The sequence below is a fragment of the Homalodisca vitripennis genome, unplaced genomic scaffold (genome assembly GCF_021130785.1).
Source record: "Homalodisca vitripennis isolate AUS2020 unplaced genomic scaffold, UT_GWSS_2.1 ScUCBcl_1982;HRSCAF=6286, whole genome shotgun sequence".
Classification (NCBI taxonomy): domain Eukaryota; kingdom Metazoa; phylum Arthropoda; class Insecta; order Hemiptera; family Cicadellidae; genus Homalodisca; species Homalodisca vitripennis.
In genome coordinates this window covers 67,008-94,241 of record NW_025778118.1, presented here as the reverse complement: position 1 = coordinate 94,241, position 27,234 = coordinate 67,008, and the positions used below count along the sequence as shown (strand labels likewise).

The 27,234-nt window shown below is 32.3% G+C and overlaps 1 protein-coding gene across 1 annotated transcript; it reads left to right on the top strand.

The window, feature by feature from the left end:
* Position 1: 1 nt before the first annotated feature.
* Positions 2-26,898, top strand: LOC124371788 (integrator complex subunit 7-like; the record flags this gene model as incomplete). The annotated part of the gene is given in 8 exon segments (XM_046830135.1): positions 2-130; positions 7,492-7,686; positions 11,757-11,860; positions 13,776-13,865; positions 14,792-14,897; positions 17,079-17,177; positions 23,774-23,959; positions 26,609-26,898. Coding segments are annotated over 8 exon segments (1,149 nt in total), but the record flags the coding sequence as incomplete, so codon positions are not given.
* Positions 26,899-27,234: the final 336 nt, after the last annotated feature.

The window sequence follows — 27,234 nt, the reverse complement described above, 5'->3', positions numbered from 1 at the left end:
CCTCCACTTCTGGCTGCTGACCCTAGAGGAGTTGAGTGAGGGTGAAGCCTGTCTCCGCAGTGATGATGGTCTGCTCGCTCGGCTCGGTGCTGCTACCTCACACTACTACAAGGCTCTGGCTGCCATCAAGGTCTGTCAGTTGTCAGGGTCCTTTGTTTTCTTTAGGAAATGGAAATTATATCTGTTTAAATTTATAAAAAATGGCAATAAAAATGCTTCAACGTAAATGATTAAAATATGAGGTTAAAAAAAATGAACAAGCTCACAATAAAGTCTGTTCAGAAGATTTTATACTCCTTTGAAAACTTAAGGTAGTTAACCCTCTCTGTATTACCCTTAGTTTTTAACATTCTCAGCCTTTCGTGAAGATTTATGATTATGACATTTATGCTTACTGTAGAATAATATAGACATCTGGAGTTGAAACCGTTGTATAGTAGTACTGCTTAGTCAGTCAAGTACACAATGTTAATAATTGTAGCTTATTAGTTACAATGTTAATGACTAATTCATTAGTAATGTTTCTTTAATAATATTCTAATATTCTTTGTTTTAATACACATATCTACTTTCTTTAATATCTTATTCTTTGTATTGTTTTCAACCACATAACACTTTAAACTTTAATTCAATTGAAATATTTGTTGGTAGATATTATCCACCATACATACTTGAGCAGTTAATAAAAATATTTAGTGATGAAATACCCCAACTATGAATCGAAAGGGTACACAATGACAACACCATTTTGGAGACAACAATGCTGACATGACCACTGATGGAGATTTGAGGGGATCTGAAAGAAGTTGTTTTCATATCAAGACAAGCTTCTGAGCTACTGTAATTTATAAAGTACTAGCTGTTCCCCGTGGCTTCGCATGCTTTTTGTAAGTTTTGCTCGTGTATGAGCACTTCTGGTTTAAGTGAATTATATTGTCAATGCTGATGTAAAGTTTACCTTGTTGACACTATCAAGAAAATCTGCCAAAAGTGTATGTTTATAGCCATTGTACATGTACTTAATAATAAAGTGGTCTAACATTCAAGCTATAAGGCCAAACAGAAATTCATTTGAAAGACAAATATCCATAAAAACTTAGTGCCTTCACATAGTGTGTGGTTATTATACACAACTATCTTGTAATTGTAGTTTACAATGTGCAGGCGCTTTGATAACTTATATATTTTGCAGCGCCTCCTGGTGGTGAGTTACGTCAATGGGCATAGCATATAAACCTTCTACGTGAAAAAATACATATACATACAAATTTTCATAATGATCGGTCAAATAGTTTCTGAGTCTATAAAGAACAAACACACAAACATTCATTTGTATATATATATATATATATATATATATATATATATATATATATATATATAGATTGAGCAGCTGCATTACAAACAACTGTGGTAAAATGAGAGCAATAGAGTATGACATCTTTTTTTCAGAGGTCTTGTTTTGTTATTTAAGAGTTTGTTCACTGAATATTTTTAATAAAGAGGTTTTATGTTCTCTCAAATCATACAAATTTTGGTATATCAGAGTTGCAAACTAAAAACGTTTTGTTTGGAAATTTGTTAGAGATAGGTTGATATCAAAAACTTCCATTCCTATACTAAAATTATAGCCTTTATTCTGAATTTGATATGGACTCCTGTGTTATTTGTAACTAAGACTATAAAAAACTGTCACATCAGCCACAAGTGCCCATCCACAGAGACTGGGCAGTCCATTCCATGCTCTAAAGGGGGAAATAGCAGTTTGTCTAGACTTTTTGGACTTAGAGTTGGTTTATTGTCTTTACCAGTGTAGTTACTGGAAATTCCTAAGAAAATTATTTGTGTTTTAGTAGTTTGAGGAAGAAGGAAGATAAGAAACAGAATACATTGGGTTCATCCAATTAACAAAGGAAAAATTGCCCAATTACCTTACAATCTTTATCAGATTTTGTGATGAACTTTTAGCCTCAGTTTAAGAATGCCTGCAGAGGAGGGATTCGACAGAGATTTATAATTAATTCTTTTTAAAAGTTTTCTGTGACACTAGAATGACATTTGATTTTGAGTTAGTATTCTATTGTAAACACTGGCTTTCAGTTTACAATTAAAAAATTTGTTTAAACACTAAGTTAACAACTGCAGTTCTAAACTATTGTCTTTTTAAGATAATCAAGTAGCCTATAATTATAAACAAAATTGGTCCAACACTTTTTTTATGTATAAATACTGTTTTAAATATGTTTTTTTTTTCAGGAATCATATATTTTTATAAAGAAAAAAATATTGATCAAAATAGGATAACAAAAGACTTTTTACATCAAGTATAAAACTGCCTAATTATTAAATTGTAACAATTTATTTCCGTTTTATAGTATAGAAATGTAAGTTTACTTAAAAAAAATCAAAGCCAATTTTGAACTTGCGAACTTATCTACAGTAAATAGAATATACCATATTTTTTATCGTATTTTTGAGTGCAGACCAATTATGACTTGCATTCTGTAGTAGAGTTTTAGTAATTGGTGTTTTATTATTTTTTTTTTTATTAAGTGCATGTTTTGAAGTTAGTCTGCATAGAGTTGACACAAAACATGGTTGATGTGATTCATGATATATGCTTGGCACAATGCTCTGGTATAATTTGTTTATTTTAACCTAGATTATAGGTATGTGTTAGATTAGTTCTTCACCTGAGGAACAGATCAGATTGCAGATCTCAAAACATAGAGTTACTGGATTTTGGACATTTGTCATCATTATATTTTACAAAAGTTATAAACACCTTTAACATATAAACAAAAATAGTGTTACTGATTTTTATATCACTGAACAATGGCAAATGTCCAAAAAAATCCTACTTCTTTCAGCTATAATGTTTTTTATATTACTAACTATAGGAAACAGGATTTTTCCGGACATTTGCCATCGTTCAGTGAAACAAGAAAACAGTAACACTACGTTTCGAGATCTGCAATCTGATCTCTTCTTCAGGTAAAAGAACTAACCTAATACATAATTACAAACTAAGTTAAAATAAACAAATCTTACTAAAAGCGTTGTGGCACGCCTAAGTCAGGAATCACAACCTACATGTTGTTGTCAACTTCACTAACACTAAAGACATGCACTTAATACAAAACTATACAAAACACTAATCATTAAAAGTAAACTACGGAAACAGGTCACAATGCGTCTTCACTCGTCTACTGACCACCTACGACTGACCAGAGGGACTAGCCAATGGCAATCGTGACGGCTGGCTAAAACAAGATGGCGGAAATACAAGGGAAGGGGAACAGGAATGGGCCCTTTCGTTATTATTGGGTTCATGCGAGATGAACTTCTTAAAACCATATTGTGACTCCGCATTGGTTTATTACAAATATCCGATCCGTTTGATTACTTTTGGTTTTCTCTTTAGTTCATTTTTTAGAATTGGCAACCAAAGCGGCCTAATCTCGACTGATGGTTGACTGATTGGTTGGTCTGCCAATTTAATGTATGTTGCCTCAATTAATTTCCTTTTGAAGAAATGTGGTTCCCGATGTATTATGTGGGCTTCATCCCCAATTCATATGATGGTCTTCGGACCAACAATGGTGTGCAATTTTTGACTTTTCTGTGAAACCCTTTCTCGTGTTTTCTTTGTGTTCTTTTATCCTTACGTTTAGTGGTCTTTTTGTCTCGCCTATGTATTCCCTATTGCAGCTACATTTTATACTGTAAACACAGTTTTTTGGAATCCTGTGTGCCATTTTTTGGTTTTGTTTTTACGAGACTTTGTCTAAGAGTGTTGTGTGTTTTAAACGCGGTTCTAATGTTGTACTTTCTACCTACTCTTCTAATTTTCTCCGATAATCCCGGCACATAAGGGATTGACATAAACGCAAATTTATCACAAATCTGTTTTTTTTTCTGACTCAGAATGATTCTTCTGGTTCGTTTGCACTTATTAATTACTAATTGAGGGTATCCATTGCTTCTGAGATCCGATTCAATTTTCTTAAATTCTTCTTTTAGTCCATCTTTATCTGAGCACAAGCTCTTTGCTCTATCAAACAACGAGTAGGCTACTCCTTCTTTGACAGATTTTTTTGATGGTTGGATTGATAATTTAAATATTTTCCTGTGTGTGTTATCTTTCGAAAAACAGTTGTCTTAAGGACATCCCTATCTCTTAATACACACACATCCAAAAAGGGAAGCTTGTTTTGGACTTCCACTTCCATTGTGAGGCGGATGGAAGGAGAAATACTATTAATGTGATTCAAAAAATTATTTAATTCAATGTCTCCATGAGAAAAAATAACAAAGGTATCATCCACATACCTCCACCAAATCTTCGGTTTTGAACTGAGCTGAAGCCAAAGCTTTTCGCTCGAATTCCTCCATAAAGATATTGGCGAAAATAGGAGACAGTGGAGAACCCATTGCCATCCCCTCATCTTGACGGTAAATTTTACCCTCTAACTCAAAATAATTTGCATTGAGTGCATAGTTCTAACAGTTCCATAATTACTGGCACGGGAAGTTTAGTTCTATCCTCTAATGTTTGGTCTTCTTTGAGACGTGATTTAATAATTCCGAGAGTTTCTGGAACTGGTACATTTGTAAATAGACTTTCGGACATCAAAACTTACCAGTTTGTCAGTTTCAGTCAACTTTAGGGATTTTGACTTCTCTAACGAAATCCCTGGAATTTTTGATGAAAGAGTCAGTTTTTTCCTACCGGTGACCGGGTGACCGGTTTCGTTGTGAGGCCAGTCTTTTACTCAGAAAAATTCCTCCCACAAAACCCAATTTGACAATAGAGGAGAAAAAGGCCAGGTCGATCCTTGGGAAAGACGACACGGTCAAAATCTTACCTGCCGACAAAGGCAACGCCACTGTGGTACTTGACTCGGTAGCGTATAAAGAAAAGATTGCGGAAACTTTAAATACTGGCAAATATACAGTTTTAAATAAAGACCCGACTGATTCATTTGAACGCAAAGTAGCAAAACACCTTAAGAAAAAACATAAAGAATTTTTTTTCAGATAAATTTAGATCTAAATTAACTCCTCACCACTCAAAAATCCCCCATATGTATGGCCTTCCCAAAATCCACAAACCTACCATCCCTCTTCGGCCCATCATTTAGTTCTCGTGATTCACCTTGCAGGGAATTGTCTAAAGTCCTCTTGGACATCTTAACGCCATTGGTAGGAAAACTGACTCTTTCATCAAAAATTCCAGGGATATTTCGTAGAGAAGTCAAAAATCCCTAAAGTTGACTGAAACTGACAAACTGGTAATTTTGATGTCGAAAGTCTATTTACAAATGTACCAGTTCCAGAAACTCTCGGAATTATTAAAATCACGTCTCAAAGAAGACCAAACATTAGAGGATAGAACTAAACTTCCCGTGCCAGTAATTATGGAACTGTTAGAACTATGCACTCAATGCAATTATTTTGAGTTAGAGGGTAAAATTTACCGTCAAGATGAGGGATGGCAATGGGTTCTCCACTGTCTCCTATTTTCGCCAATATCTTTATGGAGGAATTCGAGCGAAAAGCTTTGGCTTCAGCTCAGTTCAAACCGAAGATTTGGTGGAGGTATGTGGATGATATACCTTTGTTATTTTTTTCTCATGGAGACATTGAATTAAATAATTTTTTGAATCACATTAATAGTATTTCTCCTTCCATCCGCCTCACAATGGAAGTGGAAGTCCAAAACAAGCTTCCCTTTTTGGATGTGTGTGTATTAAGAGATAGGGATGTCCTTAAGACAAACTGTTTTTCGAAAGATAACACACACAGGAAAATATTTAAATTATCAATCCAACCATCAAAAATCTGTCAAAGAAGGAGTAGCCTACTCGTTGTTTGATAGAGCAAAGAGCTTGTGCTCAGATAAAGATGGACTAAAAGAAGAATTTAAGAAAATTGAATCGGATCTCAGGAAGCAATGGATACCCTCAATTAGTAATTTAATAAGTGCAAACGAACCAGAAGAATCATTCCTGAGTCAGAAAAACAGATTTGTGATAAAATTTGCGTTTTATGTCAATCCCTTATGTGCCGGGATTATCGGAGAAAAATTAGAAGAGTAGGTAGAAAGTACAACATTAGAACCGCGTTTAAAACACACAACACTCTTAGACAAAGTCTCGTAAAAACAAAACCAAAAAAATGGCACACAGGATTCCAAAAACTGTGTTTACAGTATAAAATGTAGCTGCAATAGGGAATACATAGGCGAGACAAAAAGACCACTAAACGTAAGGATAAAAGAACACAAAGAAAACACGAGAAAGGGTTTCACAGAAAAGTCAAAAATTGCACACCATTGTTGGTCCGAAGACCATCATATGAATTGGGATGAAGCCCACATAATACATCGGGAAACCACATTTCTTCAAAAGGAAATTAATTGAGGCAACATACATTAAATTGGCAGACCAACCAATCAGTCAACCATCAGTCGAGATTAGGCCGCTTTGGTTGCCAATTCTAAAAAATGAACTAAAGAGAAAACCAAAAGTATCAAACGGATCGGATATTTGTAATAAACCAATGCGGAGTCACAATATGGTTTTAAGAAGTTCATCTCGCATGAACCAATAATAACGAAAGGGCCCATTCCTGTTCCCCTTCCCTTGTATTTCCGCCATCTTGTTTTAGCCAGCCGTCACGATTGCCATTGGCTAGTCCCTCTGGTCAGTCGTAGGTGGTCAGTAGACGAGTGAAGACGCATTGTGACCTGTTTCCGTAGTTTACTTTTAATGATTAGTGTTTTGTATAGTTTTTTGTATTAAGTGCATGTCTTTAGTGTTAGTGAAGTTGACAACAACATGTAGGTTGTGATTCCTGACTTAGGCGTGCCACAACGCTTTAGTAAGATTTGTTTATTTTAACTTAGTTTGTAATTATGTATTAGGTTAGTTCTTTACCTGAAGAAGAGATCAGATTGCAGATCTCGAAACGTAGTGTTACTGTTTTATTCTTGTTTCACTGAACGATGGCAAAATGTCCGGAAAAATCTGTTTCCTTCACAATCCTTCCATCGTCAAAAAATAACCTTTAAACAAAGAACTAACTATAGTATATAGTATTGGGCAAGGGGATTTTCAAAAAATATAGTGTAATGTTTACACTATATAAATTAATAATGGTGTTTAGTATTATTTAACTTACTCTGAAAATTACATGTCATTAGAAGGAGTTCCCTCCTTCTCACCAACATCGCTTCCTTTTGGGAGGCTGAAAACAAGAAATGGTTATAATGACGTCCTTTTTAAAATAAGTCAAATAAAATCTGGTGTTTCTAATAACATAGTGTTTTTAGGTCTCCGGTAAGTAAAACTCAAAAATAGTAGCTGTAGCCTCCAAAGTATGTGCCACAAATGGCAGTCCTCAAAAAACTGTTTACAAGCTCTTTGAGAGGTGGTGGTAAAATATCAGTTTAAATAAACAATTAGAATAATACTGTTGTGTGTACAGGCTGCAAGTACTCCATCCCAGTCGCTGGTGTTTCAAGCAGAGTACATGAGGCTGCGCTGTGAGATGCTGCAGTGCCTCGCTCAGCTGGTGGCCACTTGTAAGAGTTTCTGCACAGCCCCACCTCCAGCTATTGCAGCCACCATCGTCCAGACCACTCGAGATGACTTGCAGAAATTCGGCAACATCACAAACCGAGTACACTAAATGATTTTGTTAAATAAAGAGCATGATTATGTTTTCTCTAAAGCTTGAAGTATGGAAAGCAATTCAAAATTTATTCAAATTTAAATTTATATGAATAACATTTGTAGATACATGTAGATATTAAGGTATAATATTAAATATCTCTAAAAGACTCAAATTTTTTTACATTCAAAGTCAAAGTCAAAATATCTTTATTTACATTATGTACATGGGTACAATAAATAGTGTCACTACAACTAAGTTACATAATTGGATGATTATAGTAGATCATGTTGTTGAATAAAATTCTTCAAATGAATAAAATGCTTTTCTAACTAAATAATCTTTTAACATTTTTAAATTTCTTAATATCTTCAACTCTTGTTATTGTTTTTGGAATTGACTTAAACATTTTTATTCCTGCATAAGAATTTTTTTTTTATAAAATTCTAAATTGTGGTGGTATTACTAATTCCTTCTTATTCTTAGTATTGTAAGTATGGGTTTCACAATGAATTTTAAATTTAGATTGATAGGTCCTAACATACATAACACATTCTAAAATATAAAGGCTATGCACTGTTAAAATATTTAGTTCAGTGAAATTATTTTTCACTGACTCATCCTTCTTCATTTTCAACATTATTTGTAGTGCTTTTTTATTGCAAAATTAGAATTTTATTTAGGTTTTGGTTTGTGGTTCCTCCATACACTCCTATCCCATATGCAATGTGGGATTGAATATGTACATGGAAAACCATCTTTAGTACTGACAAATTGCATAAATAAGAAAGATAAGAAAGTCTTTTGATAGCATATAACCCAGAATTTATCTGCTTAATTATCTGTTCAATATGTAGATTCCAGCTAAGGTTTTTGTCTATTAATTGTTAGACCAAGAAATTTTGTGTGGGAAACTTGATCCAAACTGGAATCGTTTATCAATATCTTAGGATTTAAACGTTTTCTGTCTTGTTTTGTATTATAAGAAATAAAATTAGTTTTATCGGTATTTAAAAAGTTTTATTCTTTGTCATTTAAAAAGGGCTGATTGACATGAATATCTGTAGTTGAATCATTTTTTTTAATATCCAGTAACAGGTTCTTTTTTTCATTTGTATATACGTAATTATACTGAATAAATAGATTGTAATAGATTGTAATATATATATATATATATATATATATATATATATATATATATATATAAAGTGATAACCGAGAAAGCAGTAATACACACCACGGATATATTTGGTTATGGCTCTGTAGGAGACGCAGAACTGACGAGCCGGTGGTCGGAGTTTAGACAAAGTAGACAAAGAGAGCCCCACCTTTGAGAGTGAAGGTCATTTATAAATACTTACTTGGATACCGCATAAGCACTGAGTGTGCACCGGGCATTTAAAAGGCCTTTTATAAACTAAAAAAACTCTCCAAGACACATAACCTATAATATTGGATATAATTGTATTTGGCGTTTTGGTCAAAGTCTACCATTCTAATATATCCGTCTACAGCGTAGGAAAGGTTAAGTTTTCTCAGTACTTTTATTTTCCAGGAGATGACTAAAGAAGGCATAAAAACATAATCTAGTGACTTAGTTCTAAAATATCAGAATGATCAGCAAGAACAATTAATAGATTACAGTATTTAATTCAAAATCGTAAGTTAATATATACTATAAAATTTGGAAAATGTCATAAGTACCTTTCATAAAAAAAGTTAGTCACAGAATTAGTGAAGGCTTGAGCTTCTTACTGTAGACGCTCAAACTGATTAAGACTCATATGGGTGATGCCATCCAAGACATAACATCAAGACAAGCAAAAAGCATGTATTGCATGCAAGCTGCATTTGACATTTGAGTAAATTTTTTGTTTCAATGTATTGCCATTTTGTTTTGTAAGATACTTAAATTTTATAAGATTAACTACGTCTCACTAAACACTAGTAACTAGGATTACATTACATAATATGTTTTAATGGCCATTCTTGTGGTTTTAGATAAAGATTTTTATTCATGTCAGATGTGCACTTTTTTACTAGATTCTAGAACCATTTTGTATAAATATTTTCATATAATAGTAGTATAATTGTGGTATAGATATAATAAGGTACAACTATCTAAATTTAAACGTAATGTATCTGAAAGATCTAAAAATTCAGTATATACAATTTTTTAACCTTCCTAATAGATTACATGTTTTAATTGAGTTTAGGATAAATTAGCTTATTTTTCTTATTGCACTAGCAAATTGATTTCTTATCAATCTGTTAATTACATGAGTCTCCAATACAATCAATGTTCTTTTATAATAAGCTTCATTGTGTTTTAACTTCAGATTGTTATATAAGATGTTTCTGGACTAAAACACAAACTTCCCAGATGATTTGGTAGGCTAATATAATAAATCCACATTGGTTTGAAAAAAACGGGTTTAAAATTTTCAAAAACACTTACATTTAAACACTATTGTATTTAAAAAAATGAGTGTATATAGTATCAGAAGTATTGAAATCATAGCAGTTCTGAAACCAATTTATATTTGTGACTATTAAAATGCCCATTCAAGCTCTGGTACAATTTAGAGTTAATAATTGTATTTTAAAAATTAAAGAGTCATCTACACTGGAAATATTTGGTCATTTTGGCATGAAAAAATTATTTATCGCGGGTTTGTCCATGGAGCATCTTAAGTATATATAATTATGGAGGTCCGACCGATTGTTTTGTCCAGAGCCTGTACACAGGCATATTATTAACGTATTACAGCACGCTTTTTGCAGATGGTGGGATTCTCAATAGGTGGCGGTATTTTTAAATCATACAAACAAGTGCAGACTTGATCGGATAGTTCCATGATGGCATCTGTGGCTTCCCAACATATATAGGTACCCAGCACGCATGCGCTAAATGACGAATGCAGCTCTGTGGCAGTGTAAATCTAAAACAGTACTTACTTCTAAAGCACGTCAAATGCCTAATAATTTATAAGATTATTTTAAGTTTTTAGACTTTTGCTCTAGTTTCAAATCCGCACTGACATGACCAAATCGTCAATACACTACACTGCTGATAGAAAAATGTTTCATTTGTAGTTCTTAAACATTTAATGAGTGGCTTTATCACAGATAACACCTATTAAGGTGTTAAAATGCTCTAGAAGTTTAGATACAATTTTTTAAACAATCATGAATTTATTGTATAATATGGGAGATGATGAAAATAATACCAATAGAATTGAAGAACCAAGACAGTGGAAACTGTTTGATATTTTTAAATGCAAAATAAAAATTAAGTAAAGGTTAAAATAGTATATCATTTAAAGATCTTAAGAGCCAGCTTTAATGGTGGCCACCTTGATTTTAGTTCAATTAGAGTAATATTTAAGCTCAACCACTGTTGTCTTCTTATTTGTTACCATACAATTATGGAAGTGAACTACTTTAAAGCTTAACTTAGTACACATCAGGCACATTTTAGTTTATTCTATATTTGATTGATTACAGAAAAAAAATATTCAAACTTGATTGTACTTCATTGTATAAATATTCAAAAAGTATTCACTTTCCAAAGTGCTAAAATAAATATGGGGTAAAACCGAAGGTTATTTCACTGTAGCTGGCTATTGAGTCAAGAAAGAAGATTAGATCAATTGCATTCTACTTATTATATTATTTATATAAGGATTTTGAACATAACCCAGACTCACCCTTCTTATACAAATAAATACAAAATACAAAGAAATTATATATATTCTATTTATATCTCATCCAAACTCCTGTAATTATTGTTGGTTATACAATACTAATCCTGTAAAAGAAAATAGATAAAACAATGAATTATTTCTTGTCATAAATAACAATAACTACAATATAGACTAAGCTGATTATTCAATTTCGAGGTAATTAATAAGTAAATAATAAGCATTTCGTAATGAATGTACAGTAATGTGATTTATTCAATCTTGTTACAAATCAAATTAATTTGAATTTTAGGTACTTAATCAAATTATTTGTTTGTTGTAGAAATCAATTAATTATAATTCAGCTTTATCTAATATGTTTTTTGTCTTTTTCAGTTGCGGAAATGCATCAAAGAATTTCAGACCTGTGGAGAACTGTATTGGAAACTGTACCAGTCAGTATTTGATGCAGATCCAAGCTCCCTGAACAACATTCAGATGTATCCTTTTTGTTCTTAGAATCTTATGATTAAGGTTCATTCAAATTTTTAAATAAGTTTAAGTGAAAATAACCCATGTTCACCAAATACCTCGTAGTTATTCTGCTACGTTTCATAAGCAGATGTGTTTTAGTGAGAGATTCTAAATTTTTTTTATAATATTTCAATTAAAAAAGTTAAACATGCAAATATATGGTACAATAACATATTTTAGAAATCAGTTTCTGTAACATTTTCACTTGGCAGAAGTCATATATATTGGATCAGAAATATATAACTGTACTCATTGCAGATAAGAGAACTATATTTCAGTGAAGTTATTGGTGAAAAAGTACATAAGTGATTTAACAGTTTTTAGTTTTAGGGCTGTATGTCCATGTGACCTAACACTAGCTTTGTCTCAATAAATATAGACATTTTTCATTTAATTTCAAATTGTGTTTTAAATTTATTTCTAAAAAAATTGTACATCGCATTGCAAATATACTCAAAACACTGTCTTTTTTTAATATTTCATTACTTATTTTGTAAACAATATATTAGAATATTTAAATATTTATTTTTAGAATCAGAGATTTTTATGAAAACATTTGAAAACAAAATTTATAGAAAATAAGATTTATATATAATACATTTTCTTTTTCAAGAGTACATTTAACATATTTTACATATTCTCAAGCTTTCCTAAAAATTAAAAATAATATGAACATTGAGAACAATAAATATTATTTATAATTTATTTTACGTTTCATGAATATATATTATATATAATATAAAAACATGAAAATGTCATAGAAGACTTAATTTAAAGTTTTGTATGATCATAATGTTACCTGTTCATATAAGTATAACTATGTTTAACTAAGTGTCGAGCCGTTGCTGCTGCTGAGTGTGAGAGTTGTAGCACTTTCAGCACGGAGCGTTCAAGGTTAGATCGAGAATGTCGCTGTGCTGTCTCATCAACTGCTTGTACTTCAAATAAAAAATAGTTTCTTCCAAATTAAAATTTAAAATTAACTGGTTATATTATACTGTTGTAACATTCATCATCTTCCGATAACCAGGCGGTTTCTATGTCTTGCTGTGAACAGAGTTCTTCAAGAAATTGTCTTATTTCACTTTTCATTATTGTGAATATCAGTCATGACAAAAGGAACTTTATATAGCGCTAATAAATTGTATTTAGACACAAGCTAATATTTTGATGTAAATATGTGCTCTCGACATAGTATCAAAGTTGCAAACCTGGTTGAGACACTTGTCAAGCAGCGCTTCAGTCATCATAGTACTGAAAATAGCAATGAGAGAACAGTCAATGTTCCGTAGGCAGGAAGAAATAAACAATAACCAGAGCCTTTAGACATGAGAGTAGCACTGGGCGGTGCTCAGCAGCTCACTGTATTGCCCAACAGTTAAGGGTGACACTCCGGCTTCTATTTTGGACAAAAAAATAGGTAGTCGATCTTAGTATTTGGTTTTAACATATTTGTGAATGCCATTTTAATAAAGAATTATAAATATAACATAAAGTTTATAGCCCAGATAAATCTTTTGTGAAGCGTCTAATGACGGAATCATTGATTCCTAAATGCCTTGCAATAAAGAAATAAATATTGGAAAATTTGTATTTCTCTACCGGTGATAGTAAAATTTTTTTCCAATGCTCCAAGATTCTTCATTTGTGTGAGTTCTGCAATGGACCCAGTGAATATTTCAATAAAAAGTATATAACTAGTATACAATGTAAAACTATATAATTAATTTAATTTACAATACTTTAATAATTTGAATCACATTATTAATGGGTAAAAATCTTAACAGTGTCTGCAAACTTAAGTGTGTTCATTTTTAAATAGTCAATTACATATCTAAAAACCATATGCTGAAAAGTGAACATTTCTTATCATAAGTTCAGACTGCAACACATGTGTGCTCTGATGGCTTATAATATAGAGTGTGTAGCTATCACCAACTATCAGGGAGATGAGCCTGCTCTTGACTCCAGGTAATTATTGTTACTTTATTTCTTATCTTATTATTACCATGTATTAATTTAAAAAAATATAATATTTTAACCACATATATTTATAGATTAAATTAATATTTAATTTCGTGTTCTTTTTGAATCTATTTAGTTTAATCTATTTTGAATACTAATAAAGCTATGTCATAGTACTCAACTTTTATAGAAGTCTTGTGCAATGTGGAACAATACAATAATGCATTATATTTATAATCACTTTGCAGAAAAGTTGTATTGATAATGCAGTGTAGCCAACATGCAGGTGATATGGCTCGCTCTGTTGACAAATCCTGAAGTCAATTATTTATTTATGGCTAGAGTTTTGTTATGTAGACTTGACTCCTGGAATGTTTTAGTCATGTTTGTCTGAAGAGATTCAAAAAAGAGTCCATGATGAAGAGGCTCAAAATAAACTCTTTACATTGTGTCTACATCAGAGACACTCAAACTACAAAATATAGTGTAATTTAGGTGATGATGAAATTTGTAACAGTGTCCGATTTCAGATGCTGTACTACGAGGAAGATGAGCTGGAGCGAAACTCAACATTCACATTGATTCAACCCTTTCCACCATAGTTACGTTATGAGTAGATTTATGTACTGTATATGTGTGATCAGTTTGCAGAGGAGTTGTCTGGAAACCCAACTGATGGTGCAGTGTTGCCGTCGTGCAAGTGCCATGGTTTGTTCTGTTGACAAATCCATCAAGCCAATCACTCATTTGGTATGACTTGAGTTATGTACTGTTTATGTGTTAATCAGTTTGCAGAGGAGTTGTCTGGAGACCCAACAGATGGTGCAGTGTTGTCAACATGCTAGTGCCATGGCTCGCTCTGTTGATAAATCCATCAAGCCAATCACTCATTTGGTATGACTTGAGTTATTTACTGTATATGTGTTAATCAGTTTGCAGAGGAGTTGTCTGGAGACCCAACTGATGGTGCAGTGTTGTCAACGTGCTAGTGCCATGGCTCGCTCTGTTGATAAATCCATCAAGCCAATCACTCATTTGGTATGACTACAATTTATTTAGTAATTTTTTATTTAGTTACATGTCATCATGTACATGAATGGAGACTTGTTAGTCATGGTTTGATAATAATTGTACAAAGCTGTGCCCTATATAAAATCTAGATATAAATTATTTACTCCTACATCAAATACACTACAGAAAAATTTTTTTAACCATACACCTATCCAAGTATTCTTCAATAGATTAAAATTTTTCCTTGGCAATCATTTCCAAAATTCTATCCTAAAATTTGTAAGACGTTTGATCTTTTTTTCTGCAGGACTTTTGTTGTAATAGATACTGCAATAAATCTCCACATGTTAAAGAGTAACATTTGTTATTATAATAATCTTTATGTAATTTAGAACCTATTTCCAAGTAATCTATAGTTTGCATTCTAAAGTAAATTGATATTGAAACTATAATGTATACTGGTGTGTAGAAGTGGAATCTGTCCAGTGTAATTTTCACTAAAGCTATTTGAAAAGTAAGTTTCACCCAATTACTAAACAAGTCACTTTTTAAATTTTCTAGTACATTAACGAAAACAAGTATGAAATAAAATGAAAAGTTTCTTTATTGAACACAAAAAAAATCATATTCAATTGGTGAGATTAGGACTATAAATAAATAGGTAGTATGAGTAAGGATATAAATAGGAAAGGATAGGAATGATAGGGCAGGTGCTAGTCACCACATTATTGGCTTTTCTGTTTAATTCACTAGATTCTCATATTTGGTAAAGGTGTTCAGATTGCCTGGCTCTATACAACCCCAGCGTTTTTGGTGCATTTTATTTCACCTGGTGAAATTGATACGGCTCCCTTGAAGAATATTTTAGTGAGTGATCATCAAAAGGAGCAGAAATACGCCATGTAATATCGTTTTGTACACAATCCTATCTCTATGCAATGTAACTGTCCAGCCCAGACAGTCGTCTCGCACACCACAATGCTGTGGCTTGTTTGATCCTCACAGCAAAATATAAATAAAAATATTTTTAGGACACAGTTTTATCATGAAAAACAATACATTTCCCAAAGGCAAGTGTATGAGTCAGCATACATAAACCATTTACACCTTCTCCTACCTCCCTGTTACCTTTACAGTTTACAATTTCATGCAGATTTCAAAGTGCCCTTCAATCTACTAGCTCTCCACCATGTTCTATATAAATGAACCTTCACTGTGATATTTATTTAACAGTCCTAGCAGCTAATATTTCTATTTAACAAAATATATTTTGAAAGAAGATGTGTTAAACTGTAGCAATAAACATGTAAACAAATCACCTGTTTCTCTGAAACTATCTGGGGATTTCCAGGCCAAACAAAGCGTCAGAAGTAAGTATACTTCTTCTAGAACGAGTTTGTAAAAAAGTTTCAGTGGTCTGGCAAAAGAATGCAGCACGTTCAAATTTGTAAAGAAAGAGTACAATGACATGACATTTTATCATGTAATATAGTAACACATGTGATAAATTTACTTTGTTAGATTAGTGGGTGAAACTTGTTATGTTTTGTCGGCTCCTTCTATACTACGTTGTATCGGTTTATTATAACTGTGGAGGCTGATATAAATATATATAAGTCCCAGCGGAGCAAGTACTTTTTGCGATTCAATGTTTATTGAAATTAAATAAGGCTATTGCCATTTATACAAATTTAATCTATATATATATATATATATATATATATATATATATATATATATTTTTTTACTATGGAATAGTTTAATAATTAGGGAGTGGGGGTAGGTGCTAGAAATTATCAGGGGATATTTGATTTTCTAAATTAAAATATGTAGGGGCACATTTTAGCACGACTGGGGATCAGCATTGTGTTGGTGTGATCATATTTCTGTCCGGGTTAATATAATTTAGGGTTTGCACTATTTTAGTTCGTTTTGTTTGTATAAGCTTACAGGATAATGGGTGTAATTTAGGAGTATGGTCACTAAACGGCCTTATCATTGTGCATGGATTACCAGAGCAGTCCTGCACAATGTCTTATATTGCTTCCACTTTACACTAATATCCACCATATAATTGTCAGTTGTGTTTGTACAGTTAAACTATTGTAAACCTGAATGGCACAAGACAATTTTGGTGATGTTGGAATAACATTAATTTTAAGTGCAAGTGTAAACTAATGTTAAACATTAATGTTTTATGTGTTTTAGCACCTGGAAGGTTTGATGAAACAAGTAGAAATGATATTGGAAGGTTCATTCTGTCTCCCAAGATATTTCTTTCAAGTACTACAGTCTACAAGTGTCAAGGTAGGATGCAATCAATGTAAACTTTTATTTTTTTTAATATTTCAATTCTAATCACTTACTAGTATTTAAAGAAATACTTGTAACTTCAACAATAAATGCTGCTAGTTAGTGATTTGACATTATTACAAGATTCGTGACATTTATAAGTTAGAAATGTATATTTCAACTATATTTAGTTTTCTAGTATAAATTATTAAAAAATAATACCTTAAAAACAGAAACTAAATATAGCTACTGACAAAGTAATTCAGGACCTACAATAATCATTGTGTAATGTTTTGAAAATAGAAATTAAGTTTTCAGTATAGCTGTAAAAGTAGCAGCTGAAAGAATCTGTCAATTGAAATATACTCTAGACCAACGATTCTGATGTAATTAGTATAAGAATGAAGTTTGTTCAAAGATTTATGTTTTATGCTAATATAAAAGTAACAAACTATATACTACTGGAAAGAGGAGATTATATTTTTTACATTACATTATATTTTATAATCGTTCCTGGTCATATTTTTGTAGCTATACATTGTAAACATAAAAAATAGTGTAGTCCCCAGATTACTGCATCGCAACAATTATCAATAAAAACAAATTTTGTGAAATTAGAAATATTACAGTTATTTAATTTAGTTTTATAGATGGCATTTTTACAAATAATTTTCTTTGTAAATTAAATGGCTCAGCAGTTTGAATGTTTTTATGGTTTTGGCCTAGAAGCAGTGGGTTATAATTTTACTTTTAACAATATATTAATATATTTCTAGGACACTATTTATACCAAAAGAAAGATCAAGAGCTGTGTTTTAATTTGCAACCTATTTGATCTATTACCAAGCAGTTATTTATTTTAACAGCTTTTGAAACCAGAATCATTTTAGACTAGCGATTCTGTTTAACCAAACATCTATTGTGGTTAGTTTACTGCTCCATGAAAAAGTGTTTTGATAGTATTTTGATTTAATATTGATATATTCGGTTTATTATCTGGACAGAAATTTGTTATCCTTTGTCTGCTATAAATATTGCACATCATTCTTTGCTGTTTCTTGTAAAATACAATGTTTTCCTATATATGAAATGTGAACTCTCAACTCTTATTATTTGCAAATTTTAATATATTATAGACATTATTGTTAACACCAAACATGTGTCAGTAGAAAAATAAATTTAAAAAACACACGGTTTTAATACAGATAAATGAGGTTGTACTGTACTATGAAAATCAATACAGCTATAAATAAATTACAAAACAATATTTGATAGAATAGAATTTTTTCAACTAACATTTGCATAATGATATATAAGAATAAGAATAAGAATAAGAATAAGAAATATTTATTCCATTTGAAAATAAATACAGATATAAATCATAATTAAAAACTCGGAATTCTAGCCATCTAGACAGGTGGCGATGGCTAGCACAGTTTATCAAACAACTAAATTGGCATACAACAGTCTATATTTGACACTTAAACTGGCGGTCCACTGCAGCGCCTTCTATATACACACAAAGTATTTACACAAAACATATTAAGTCAAAACTAAGAATTATAGATTATTTCTTGTTAAAATTAATACCCCAGTAAGTACATATTTTTCAAATTTTACGAAACAGAAATAAAATATTATATATTCTAAACTTAATGCTACCATTTTCAATGTTTCATCCACAACATAACATTTAATGGAAATTAAAATTACTCCCAAGATGAAAGTATTACATCATTGTATAATACAATTTTAATTTACATCGAGTTTATAATATATATCACTGAATGATGCATGTTTAATTCAGTAATTTCATCCTTTTCCAGCAACCAAATTCTAATTTTTTTTAAAAATAAATGTTTTTTACAAATAATTTTGATCTGGTTTGGTAGCAGGTTAAACAATTTTGGACCTAAAAATACAAATGACTTTCTAAAGATATGACTTATACACTTTTGGTCTTTTGAAAAGACCTTCTGAAGCAGCTCGCGTATAATATTTAAACTGTTTATTATTGTCATCACCACTTCGCATATAAAACGTTTTTAATACTTTAAATACAAATAGATATTTTAATGGTAGTATTTTCAAACTGTCTGAACAGAGGAAGGGACGGCTCACGTTTACATTTAAATGTTATTATTCTAATAAAGTGCTTCTGTATTATCTCCAGTGGGTTTTAAAGCTTTATTACTAGCTCCCCCCCAAATTTTCTATCCCATAAATAAATCTGGAGTGAATTAGTGCAAAGTAAAGGGTGGCGCATTACAACCTCAGGTAGCAAGTTCCTCAAAAAGTAAAATTTTTCTGACGTTTCTTCTTAATTGTGACTGTAGATTGTCTGTATGTGGTTTCCAGGATAATGATTCGTCGATTATTTATGCCAAGGTATTTGATTTGATTCACTTTGCTCTATAACTGGACATTTACATTTATTGTCATTCTCGCAGTTAATATTTACGTGAAATTTCAAGTTGTTGTCGAAAGAAAAACGTTTAAGACAAAATTTATAAATTTAGTTTTTTCGGCGTTTACTATCATGTTATTATTTTTCACACCAACTACGCTTTTAATGACCGAATGTCGAATTTCATTTCCTCTAAAATGTTAGTCCAGTGTGTATTATTATATTGAAGAGCAATGTCGTCAGCAAAAGCTGTGGCTCTTCCCTTGAAGGGAACGCATAGTAAATCATTCACGAATATTAAAAAACATAGTTGCACTAAGCACAGAGCCTTGAGGGACGCCCCGGGATACAGGTTTTGAGTTACTGGTAATATTAGCTATATTCACTTTTTGAGTTCTGTTCGTTAAATAACTTTCAAACCAGTCCAGCGCAACTCCCCTTACTCCAGCAGCCTTAAGTTTTTTCTAAAAGTATTCCGTGATCTACTAAATCGAAAGCCTTTGAAAAGTCTATGAAAATACCGGAAGATTTATTATTGTTATTAATACTGTGTAAAACATTTTCCATAAGAGTTGTAATTGCGGTCTCAGTACTCTTTCCTTCAGTAAATCCGAATTGATAGGGCGAGAAAAATTTTACTTTTATTTAAAAAAGACAACAACCTTGCTTTCATACATCTCTCAAAAACTTTAAGAGAATACACATAATAGAGCGATTGGTCTGTGGTTCTGTAAAAGTTCCCTATCACCCTTTCTTAAATATTGGAACCACAGTTGCTTGCTTGAATTTAGTAGGGAACTTTCCACTTAAGAAACTTAAATTCACAATAAATGCTAAAACTTTGGAGATTTCAGGTTCAATGAATTTTATTAAATGAGTAGATATATTATCACAGCCGGTTGATTTCTTATTTTTTAGGCTTTTAATGATGGAAGAGATTTCTTGATGAGTGACAGGGTTAAGGAACAGCGAGCTCGGCTGGTGCTGGCAGTACCTGAGTGTGTCGGGACGCGGGCCGGGAGGGCTGGTTATCAGCTGTTGCGCAACAGACACAAAGTAATCATTAAACAGGTTCGCTATCCGCCTGCCGGATTCTGTTCTATCCGTCCGTCTTCTAATCTTATCTTAGTTATTTGCACTCTATCTTTCTGGTCAGTTAAATTGTTTACAATTCTCCACTGCTCAGAAGTGTTTACCAGCGTGTTTTTGGAATAATTTATGATAAAAAGCTTTTTTCGCGTTGTCAATTTCAAGGCAGAGATTTGCTTTAAATCTGTTAACATAATTTTGGAAATCTAGATCAAATGGTCTATTTTTTTGTGTTTTTAACAGTTTATTTCTTTTCTCAATTTTTTTAAGTATGTTTCAGTAATCCACGGACTTTTTGTTTTAGCTTTGTGAAATTTTGTTCGATATTGTTATATCTTCCGTATTTTGCTGAATGCAGTTATTTAAAATTGAATAAAAAGAGTGAACAGCATTGTCTACATCGTTCCAATTAAAACACTTACTCCAGTCTGTTGTCATCAACGCAGTTTTTAACACCATCGTAATTTATTTTTTTAACAAAAAGTTTTTTCTGTAGATCTATAGTTGGGCTTTTCATTTGATATGATAAGGGGCTACTAAGCTATGATCAGTAATATTTATGTGAAAAATTCCGGGTTTGAAATTGCTTAACATTTGTGTCTTACAAAAATATGATCAATATTAGTAGAAGAATCCTTAGTTATTCTAGTATAATTATCAATTAAAGGAGTAAAACTATAGTTATACATGAGAGATAAATAGGCGTCTGTGTCTGTATTTGATTTGTTTATATCAATATTTAAATCGCCCATAATTATTGAATTGGTTTTTAATCTACTAAAAATAGGTTCTAATTCAGTTAAGAAGTTGTTAACAGTAAACTCGTGTTTTCTATAAATTCCTATTAATGAAAAAGGTATATCGTTAAAACTAATTGTTAATAATAAAAACATCTGCAGTTGTCATAACACAGTCTACTAAATTAGCTTTAATTCTGTTGTTAATATAAAACTACTACTCCTCCTGATTCTATTTAATACGTTACAATAAAAGAAAGAAGAATAGTTTGGGATTTCAAAGTAACATTTTTCTTCTTCGCTAATCCAAAGTCTCGGTTAAGACTATCACATCTATGTCTCGTTTTTAATGGTTGAATATAAGCTAAAAAGAAGTTAAAGTTTTTTCCGGAGACTTCTAATATTTTGATGAATACATAAAACATTTTTATAATTATCGATTTCAAAAAAAAGTTTTGTCTAGAGTATCAAAGACACTACATACATTTAAGCTCATAAGGGTTTGTTATAACAGCAGTAGAATAAAACAAAAAAAATAATTGGCCTAGCAAATTAAATAGAAAAATAGTCTAACATAACAGGTAATAATTAAATGTAAAGGTATTAGAGTTTAGCTGCTTGCAGATCTTAGCTTACTTGTAGTGTCTCTAGATCGGCTGCGCTATCAATTTTTTTGCACCTTTCTCCCGTCTTCCTTCCGCACAAATATTTTGCCGTCTCTACTCCAGACGTACTTGAAGCCCTTTGTTTTCTGGCAGCTTCCTTGGTTTTAGCCAGAAGCAGCTTGTTCTCAGGTGAAAGATGTTCGTTTACAAACACCTTGGCAGAGCTCTTTGAATTCCTGGGTTGATCATGTTGAGCATTAGAGGCCGCATGCTCTTGTATTTCCCTGATCCAGGTGTCCCGCTCTTCGTAGGTCGAGAACCTTACGATGATGGGTGGTGTCCTCTTCTTGTTGAAGGATGGGATGCGGTGGGCTGCGACGATATTCTCCCTTTTTGAATTCAAACCCCCACTGCCTCAGCGACACTTTCCAGACTCTGAGTACGTTTTCTCCCTGGGTTTTCGGGAATGCCAATCAATCTCGACATTCTGCCTTCTTGAGTACTGTTCCAGGTTTCTCACTCTCGTACGTGGGAGGCCGGAGATGTCCCCCTCGTAGTTCTTGGTTCTCTTTTTTTAATTGGGTATTTTCCGCCTGGACTCTTTTTAGTTTCTTTCGATAATTCACTCATGACAGTGTTCACCTTATCCATGGAATCGGAAGACAAAGCTAAGCGAGGTGCGAAGCTCGGCGTTGTCAGCGGTATTCTTTTTAAATTCTTCGAGCATTTTCTTTCTTAAAACCTTTCTATGGTGTTGATAAGAAACTCTTTAGTCAAGAATTGATAACCGTTTCTGACTTACCCGCTGGCCACCGAAGAGGGACTTTTCTGGTTTACACGTTATACAATACCAAGCACTCTTCGCACCACGGGTCTTTTGGGGCGCACATGTCAGGTGACATATGGCTCCGCAACTTGCAGTACACCTAAGCACATGTTCTTCTCCACTCGGAAGGTAGCAAACGCTGCAGTCAACGGCATGTTCAAAATCGATCACTGATAAACGGTAATATTAGTGAATTGTAATACCGACAGGTACGAACAGTTTCGAACGCACACGTGGAACGAGTGACCTTGAGCTCGGGAGGAGCTGTAGCGATAAGGTCCCGCCCGGCTCGGCTGACTGACATCGACTGCAGTCAGAATATCATTTTGAGGTTGCTCAAAGGGTTTATTCTTTTCAACATGATATACAATTAATAAAAATCTATTAAATTGTACATATTTTCATATTTTTTTAACAAATTTATAGTAAAGTTATAATTACTGTACATTCTTTTTGACTCGTTAAACAAAATCTTTAACGAACATTTAATGTATTTTCTTAAACCTTGTTGAATCAACAGAACAATGGTACTGCCAATAAAAGTATTAGTAATTACAACCTTAGTAAACAAAAGAACATTATTTTTACAGAGTAGCTTATAGGAATATTATATATATAAATTCTCATGAAATTTGCATATAAAAACACATATGACATAATTTTATCATAACTGTCACCATTTTAAAGAGCATAGCTTGTCCTTGCTAACATGATTCCCTTTCTGTAATGGAAAGTTCCTGTACATGTCCTGAATGTTGGTGAACAGTTTGTGTGTATCACTAATTATTAAAACAAGGTCACAGTTTAATATGAATAAACATAACACTCAATTTGTAAATTTATAAATGTTTCAAGGTAAGTTTTACGGTCATTAACTATATCAAAATTGGTTTATTTCAGAATTATAGACATGTATAAACCTTGTAACATATAATTGTGTGTTCTAGCTGGCTATCACACCTCAGCCTCGGGTAAACGGAGAGTATCTGAGTGTTCCAAGTGGGTCCCAGTTGTCTGTCAAGGTGGAGGGTGTGATACAGCACGGCTCCCAGCCTGACAGATTCCGCTCAGTCAGCGGTGTTGTGCTTACTCTCAGTTCACAGCTCACTTCTCGTCTCACAATAGAAAACAAGGTCATTACAGTCATACTAGATATTTGTCTAATTCCTCATATGCTGTAGATGTACTACACTGCTGGGTTTTACACAATTTGTCTTTGAATTGGTTTAAATCATTCTTTTCAAAACCATAAAAACTATAATAGTTTTAACTTATTGTCCTTGGCTGAGCTTTAGCCCCACTTGTGGGGCTGGAAAAATTTCATTTCTGCCTGTCTGTCTGCATGATATCTAGAAAACCTATCGCTTTACCCTTGCAGCCCAATATCTCGACATTTGCAGTCAGTGACGAGCTGCACTGAACATCCATGAGATTGCCTACATTTAAGTGACACATCAGTTTTTGCTGGACTAAGTGTAGTGTAGGCGAAGGTATGAACTAGCCAGAAGTAAACCCTCCTGGGGGACTGGTTACTATTCAATATAATATCAACAAAAATACCAGTGTGGTCATAAATGGTATCTTGCTCTAGTAAGGTGCAAATGCATAGATTTTTATTGATATCAGATAGATATCATAGATTTGTATTGTGTCTACATTGTCTAGACAAGCCTTGTTTCCAGTAGGTAAATTATTTATAGCGTATAAATTGATAGATCTAAGGGTTATTACAACAAAAATGAACATCAATTTTCAATTTTAAAATATCCCCATTCCAAACATCAATAAAAATAACATTTTTACGTTTTCTTATCACTAATTCTTGAGTCAGTAATTTATCTAAGTAGTCAATAAAAATGTTTAAAATCATAGTTAAGAGTCCTATAAACATTTATAATATTGTAGTAAGGTAAAAACTAAGTATATAATTATATTTATTAATTACAATTAACAAATAAGTTATTACATTTATTTATTGTCTGTTATAAGCTGTCCTTTATGTGTCTTGACAATTGTTTTCCTCTTGTTAGTTTGCATTGAATTTTGATATAGTTTCTAGACAATAAATTTTGTTATACCTGTAAAGTAAACTTACAGTTGTTAAAAAGCTATTTATCCTAAATGAACTGATTTTATAATGATACAATGTCATTCTCACAAATCTAAAATTCCTTCAGTACAATAGTTTTTAAATTGGGTACACTTTTACTAATTGGTAATATATAATGGAACCTCTATAAGATGAATATTTTATGGTTTATTACATGGTAAAAATAGACTACTAACTGAATCATTTTGAGGTGGTGGGCCTGCAGGGTTAATGGTTTATGGTAAACCTTATGAAGGTTAAAGTGCTCATAAAAACCTTTTCCAATGGTATCCTATTTCATTCATGACACCATGATTCTGAAAATTGTTGTTTCACCCAACACTTTCATTTTCGCTACCTATGAACATTGGTTTTTTTTTAAAGGATAATAGGATTTCGGACATTTGTCATCGTTATATGTTACAAAACAAGCTCACTTTTGCTTGTGCTGGTGTGACGTACATTTGTGCTCTTCACTTCTGGTGTGACAACACCTGGTTTAATTTTTCTTCAGTCAGAACTTCAAGAAGTGGTTGGAAATAATTCCCTTTTTTCACAGTCTATTGCAGTCTATTGTTAAAGTAATGTCTATGTATTAATTTTCTTCACACCTGACGATGGTAGATTTCAGTCAGTGTTATACATTTTGTATCATATAATAATGGTAAAATCTCATTATCCTTTCAAACCGTCCATCATCAATGATAATTTTTTTTTTAAACCAATAAAAGAGTTGAGCTATTTATTTTTATCACAACCTTAATATCAACCCTAGAACTAGAAGTGTCATACTGCCAAAATGGTAGGCAATTTTTATTGCTATATATAAAACATTGTTTGTTTACATATAAAAATTAGATTTTGTACATAAACAAACGTGTATTTATCATATTTTTCATAAAACTTAGAATAAGATAGAGTAATACAATTAGGTAAATATTTGTATTGAAAACTTTTTTCCTTGACAACTGAAATGCTTTCAAGCAAAAAAATAAACAAGTTTGTACTTTTACGGCATCTAGCTTCAAACACACATGGGGCAGAATAAAATGTTCACTGTTGTATAATAAATAAAAACAGCTGTACCGATATTATTAACTTATTTTGAATCACTATATTTTAGTTATATTTTAAATATAACATTATATACATATTGAGGTTTTATTCTCAATCACTTATGGAAGCTTATCTAACTTGAACCACAAGGATCAGCAATTTTAGAGCTGAATACAATAAATCAAGACACCAAAACAATATCTTTCCACAATGCATAGATATAGCAGCAAGTGAACTGAATGAACAGCTGCTGCAGACAGCTGACGTCGCCAGAGCGGAGCAGTATGTGTTTTGTAAAGCCAGTATCCGAGATTATGTAACAAAAAATATTGTATAAAATGTAGCCAACAACATTATGTGATGTTTTATGTGTAAGTCAAGGTTGTATGACGTATAGTTCCCAAGTAAGCATTTAACAGAGATGGAAATTATGACGTTATCACAATACAGCAACCATAAATAGTTAATGTAATTTATGACTCACTAGCAGGAGGGTTAAGCATGTTTTATTATTGTATTTTAAAAGGAATAACAGTAAAATAGCTGTTTTATTCCCAAGAGAATAATATAACCTTTACTCCAGATTTAGAGAGAATACATAGCAACTATTAAAGGTGGTGTGTTTGTCTTAAAACAGAGTATTCCGATGAAGCCTGGAGATGGTCAAGTAGTGCTACAGCAGAGTGTAACACCTCACAGAGATTTCTTCACTGGCCAGTTCTTGCTGGCACTGGGAGGCGGAGGGCAGCACCAGGTCACTGTGGAAGCGGCTGTACAGGACAACTCTGGCAATGTCTGGACCACTGGTCCTCGTTCCACTCTCACAGTCAAAACTCTTGAAGATTCCTCCACTAGCAGAGCACGCACTTCTTTTTAAACTAAACATTAACGTGTTTCTATTTAATAAAGTTTATAATTTTATTTAAATTCTTGTTTTTATTTTTTGTACCCATATAAAACTGGAAAGTGTTAAATTTATTAAATCACTCTTATTCTAAAGTATGATCTTAATAATTAACTCTGGTTAATAATTAGGTTAATTTGTGATTTTTAAATTTTGTTCACACTATGAAGTCATTCTGATTCAATTAAACTTTTATACAAATTTTATGTAAGTTTTATGTTTGAAAACAGTTCTGTAGTAGTTACTATTTTAGCTGAGCCTAGTAATACTGCAACACCTTCTGTTAGTGATAACGATATAGCTAGACTTAGTCCTAGCTATGTAAACACTCTACCCTCAACCAACTCAAATCTACGTTG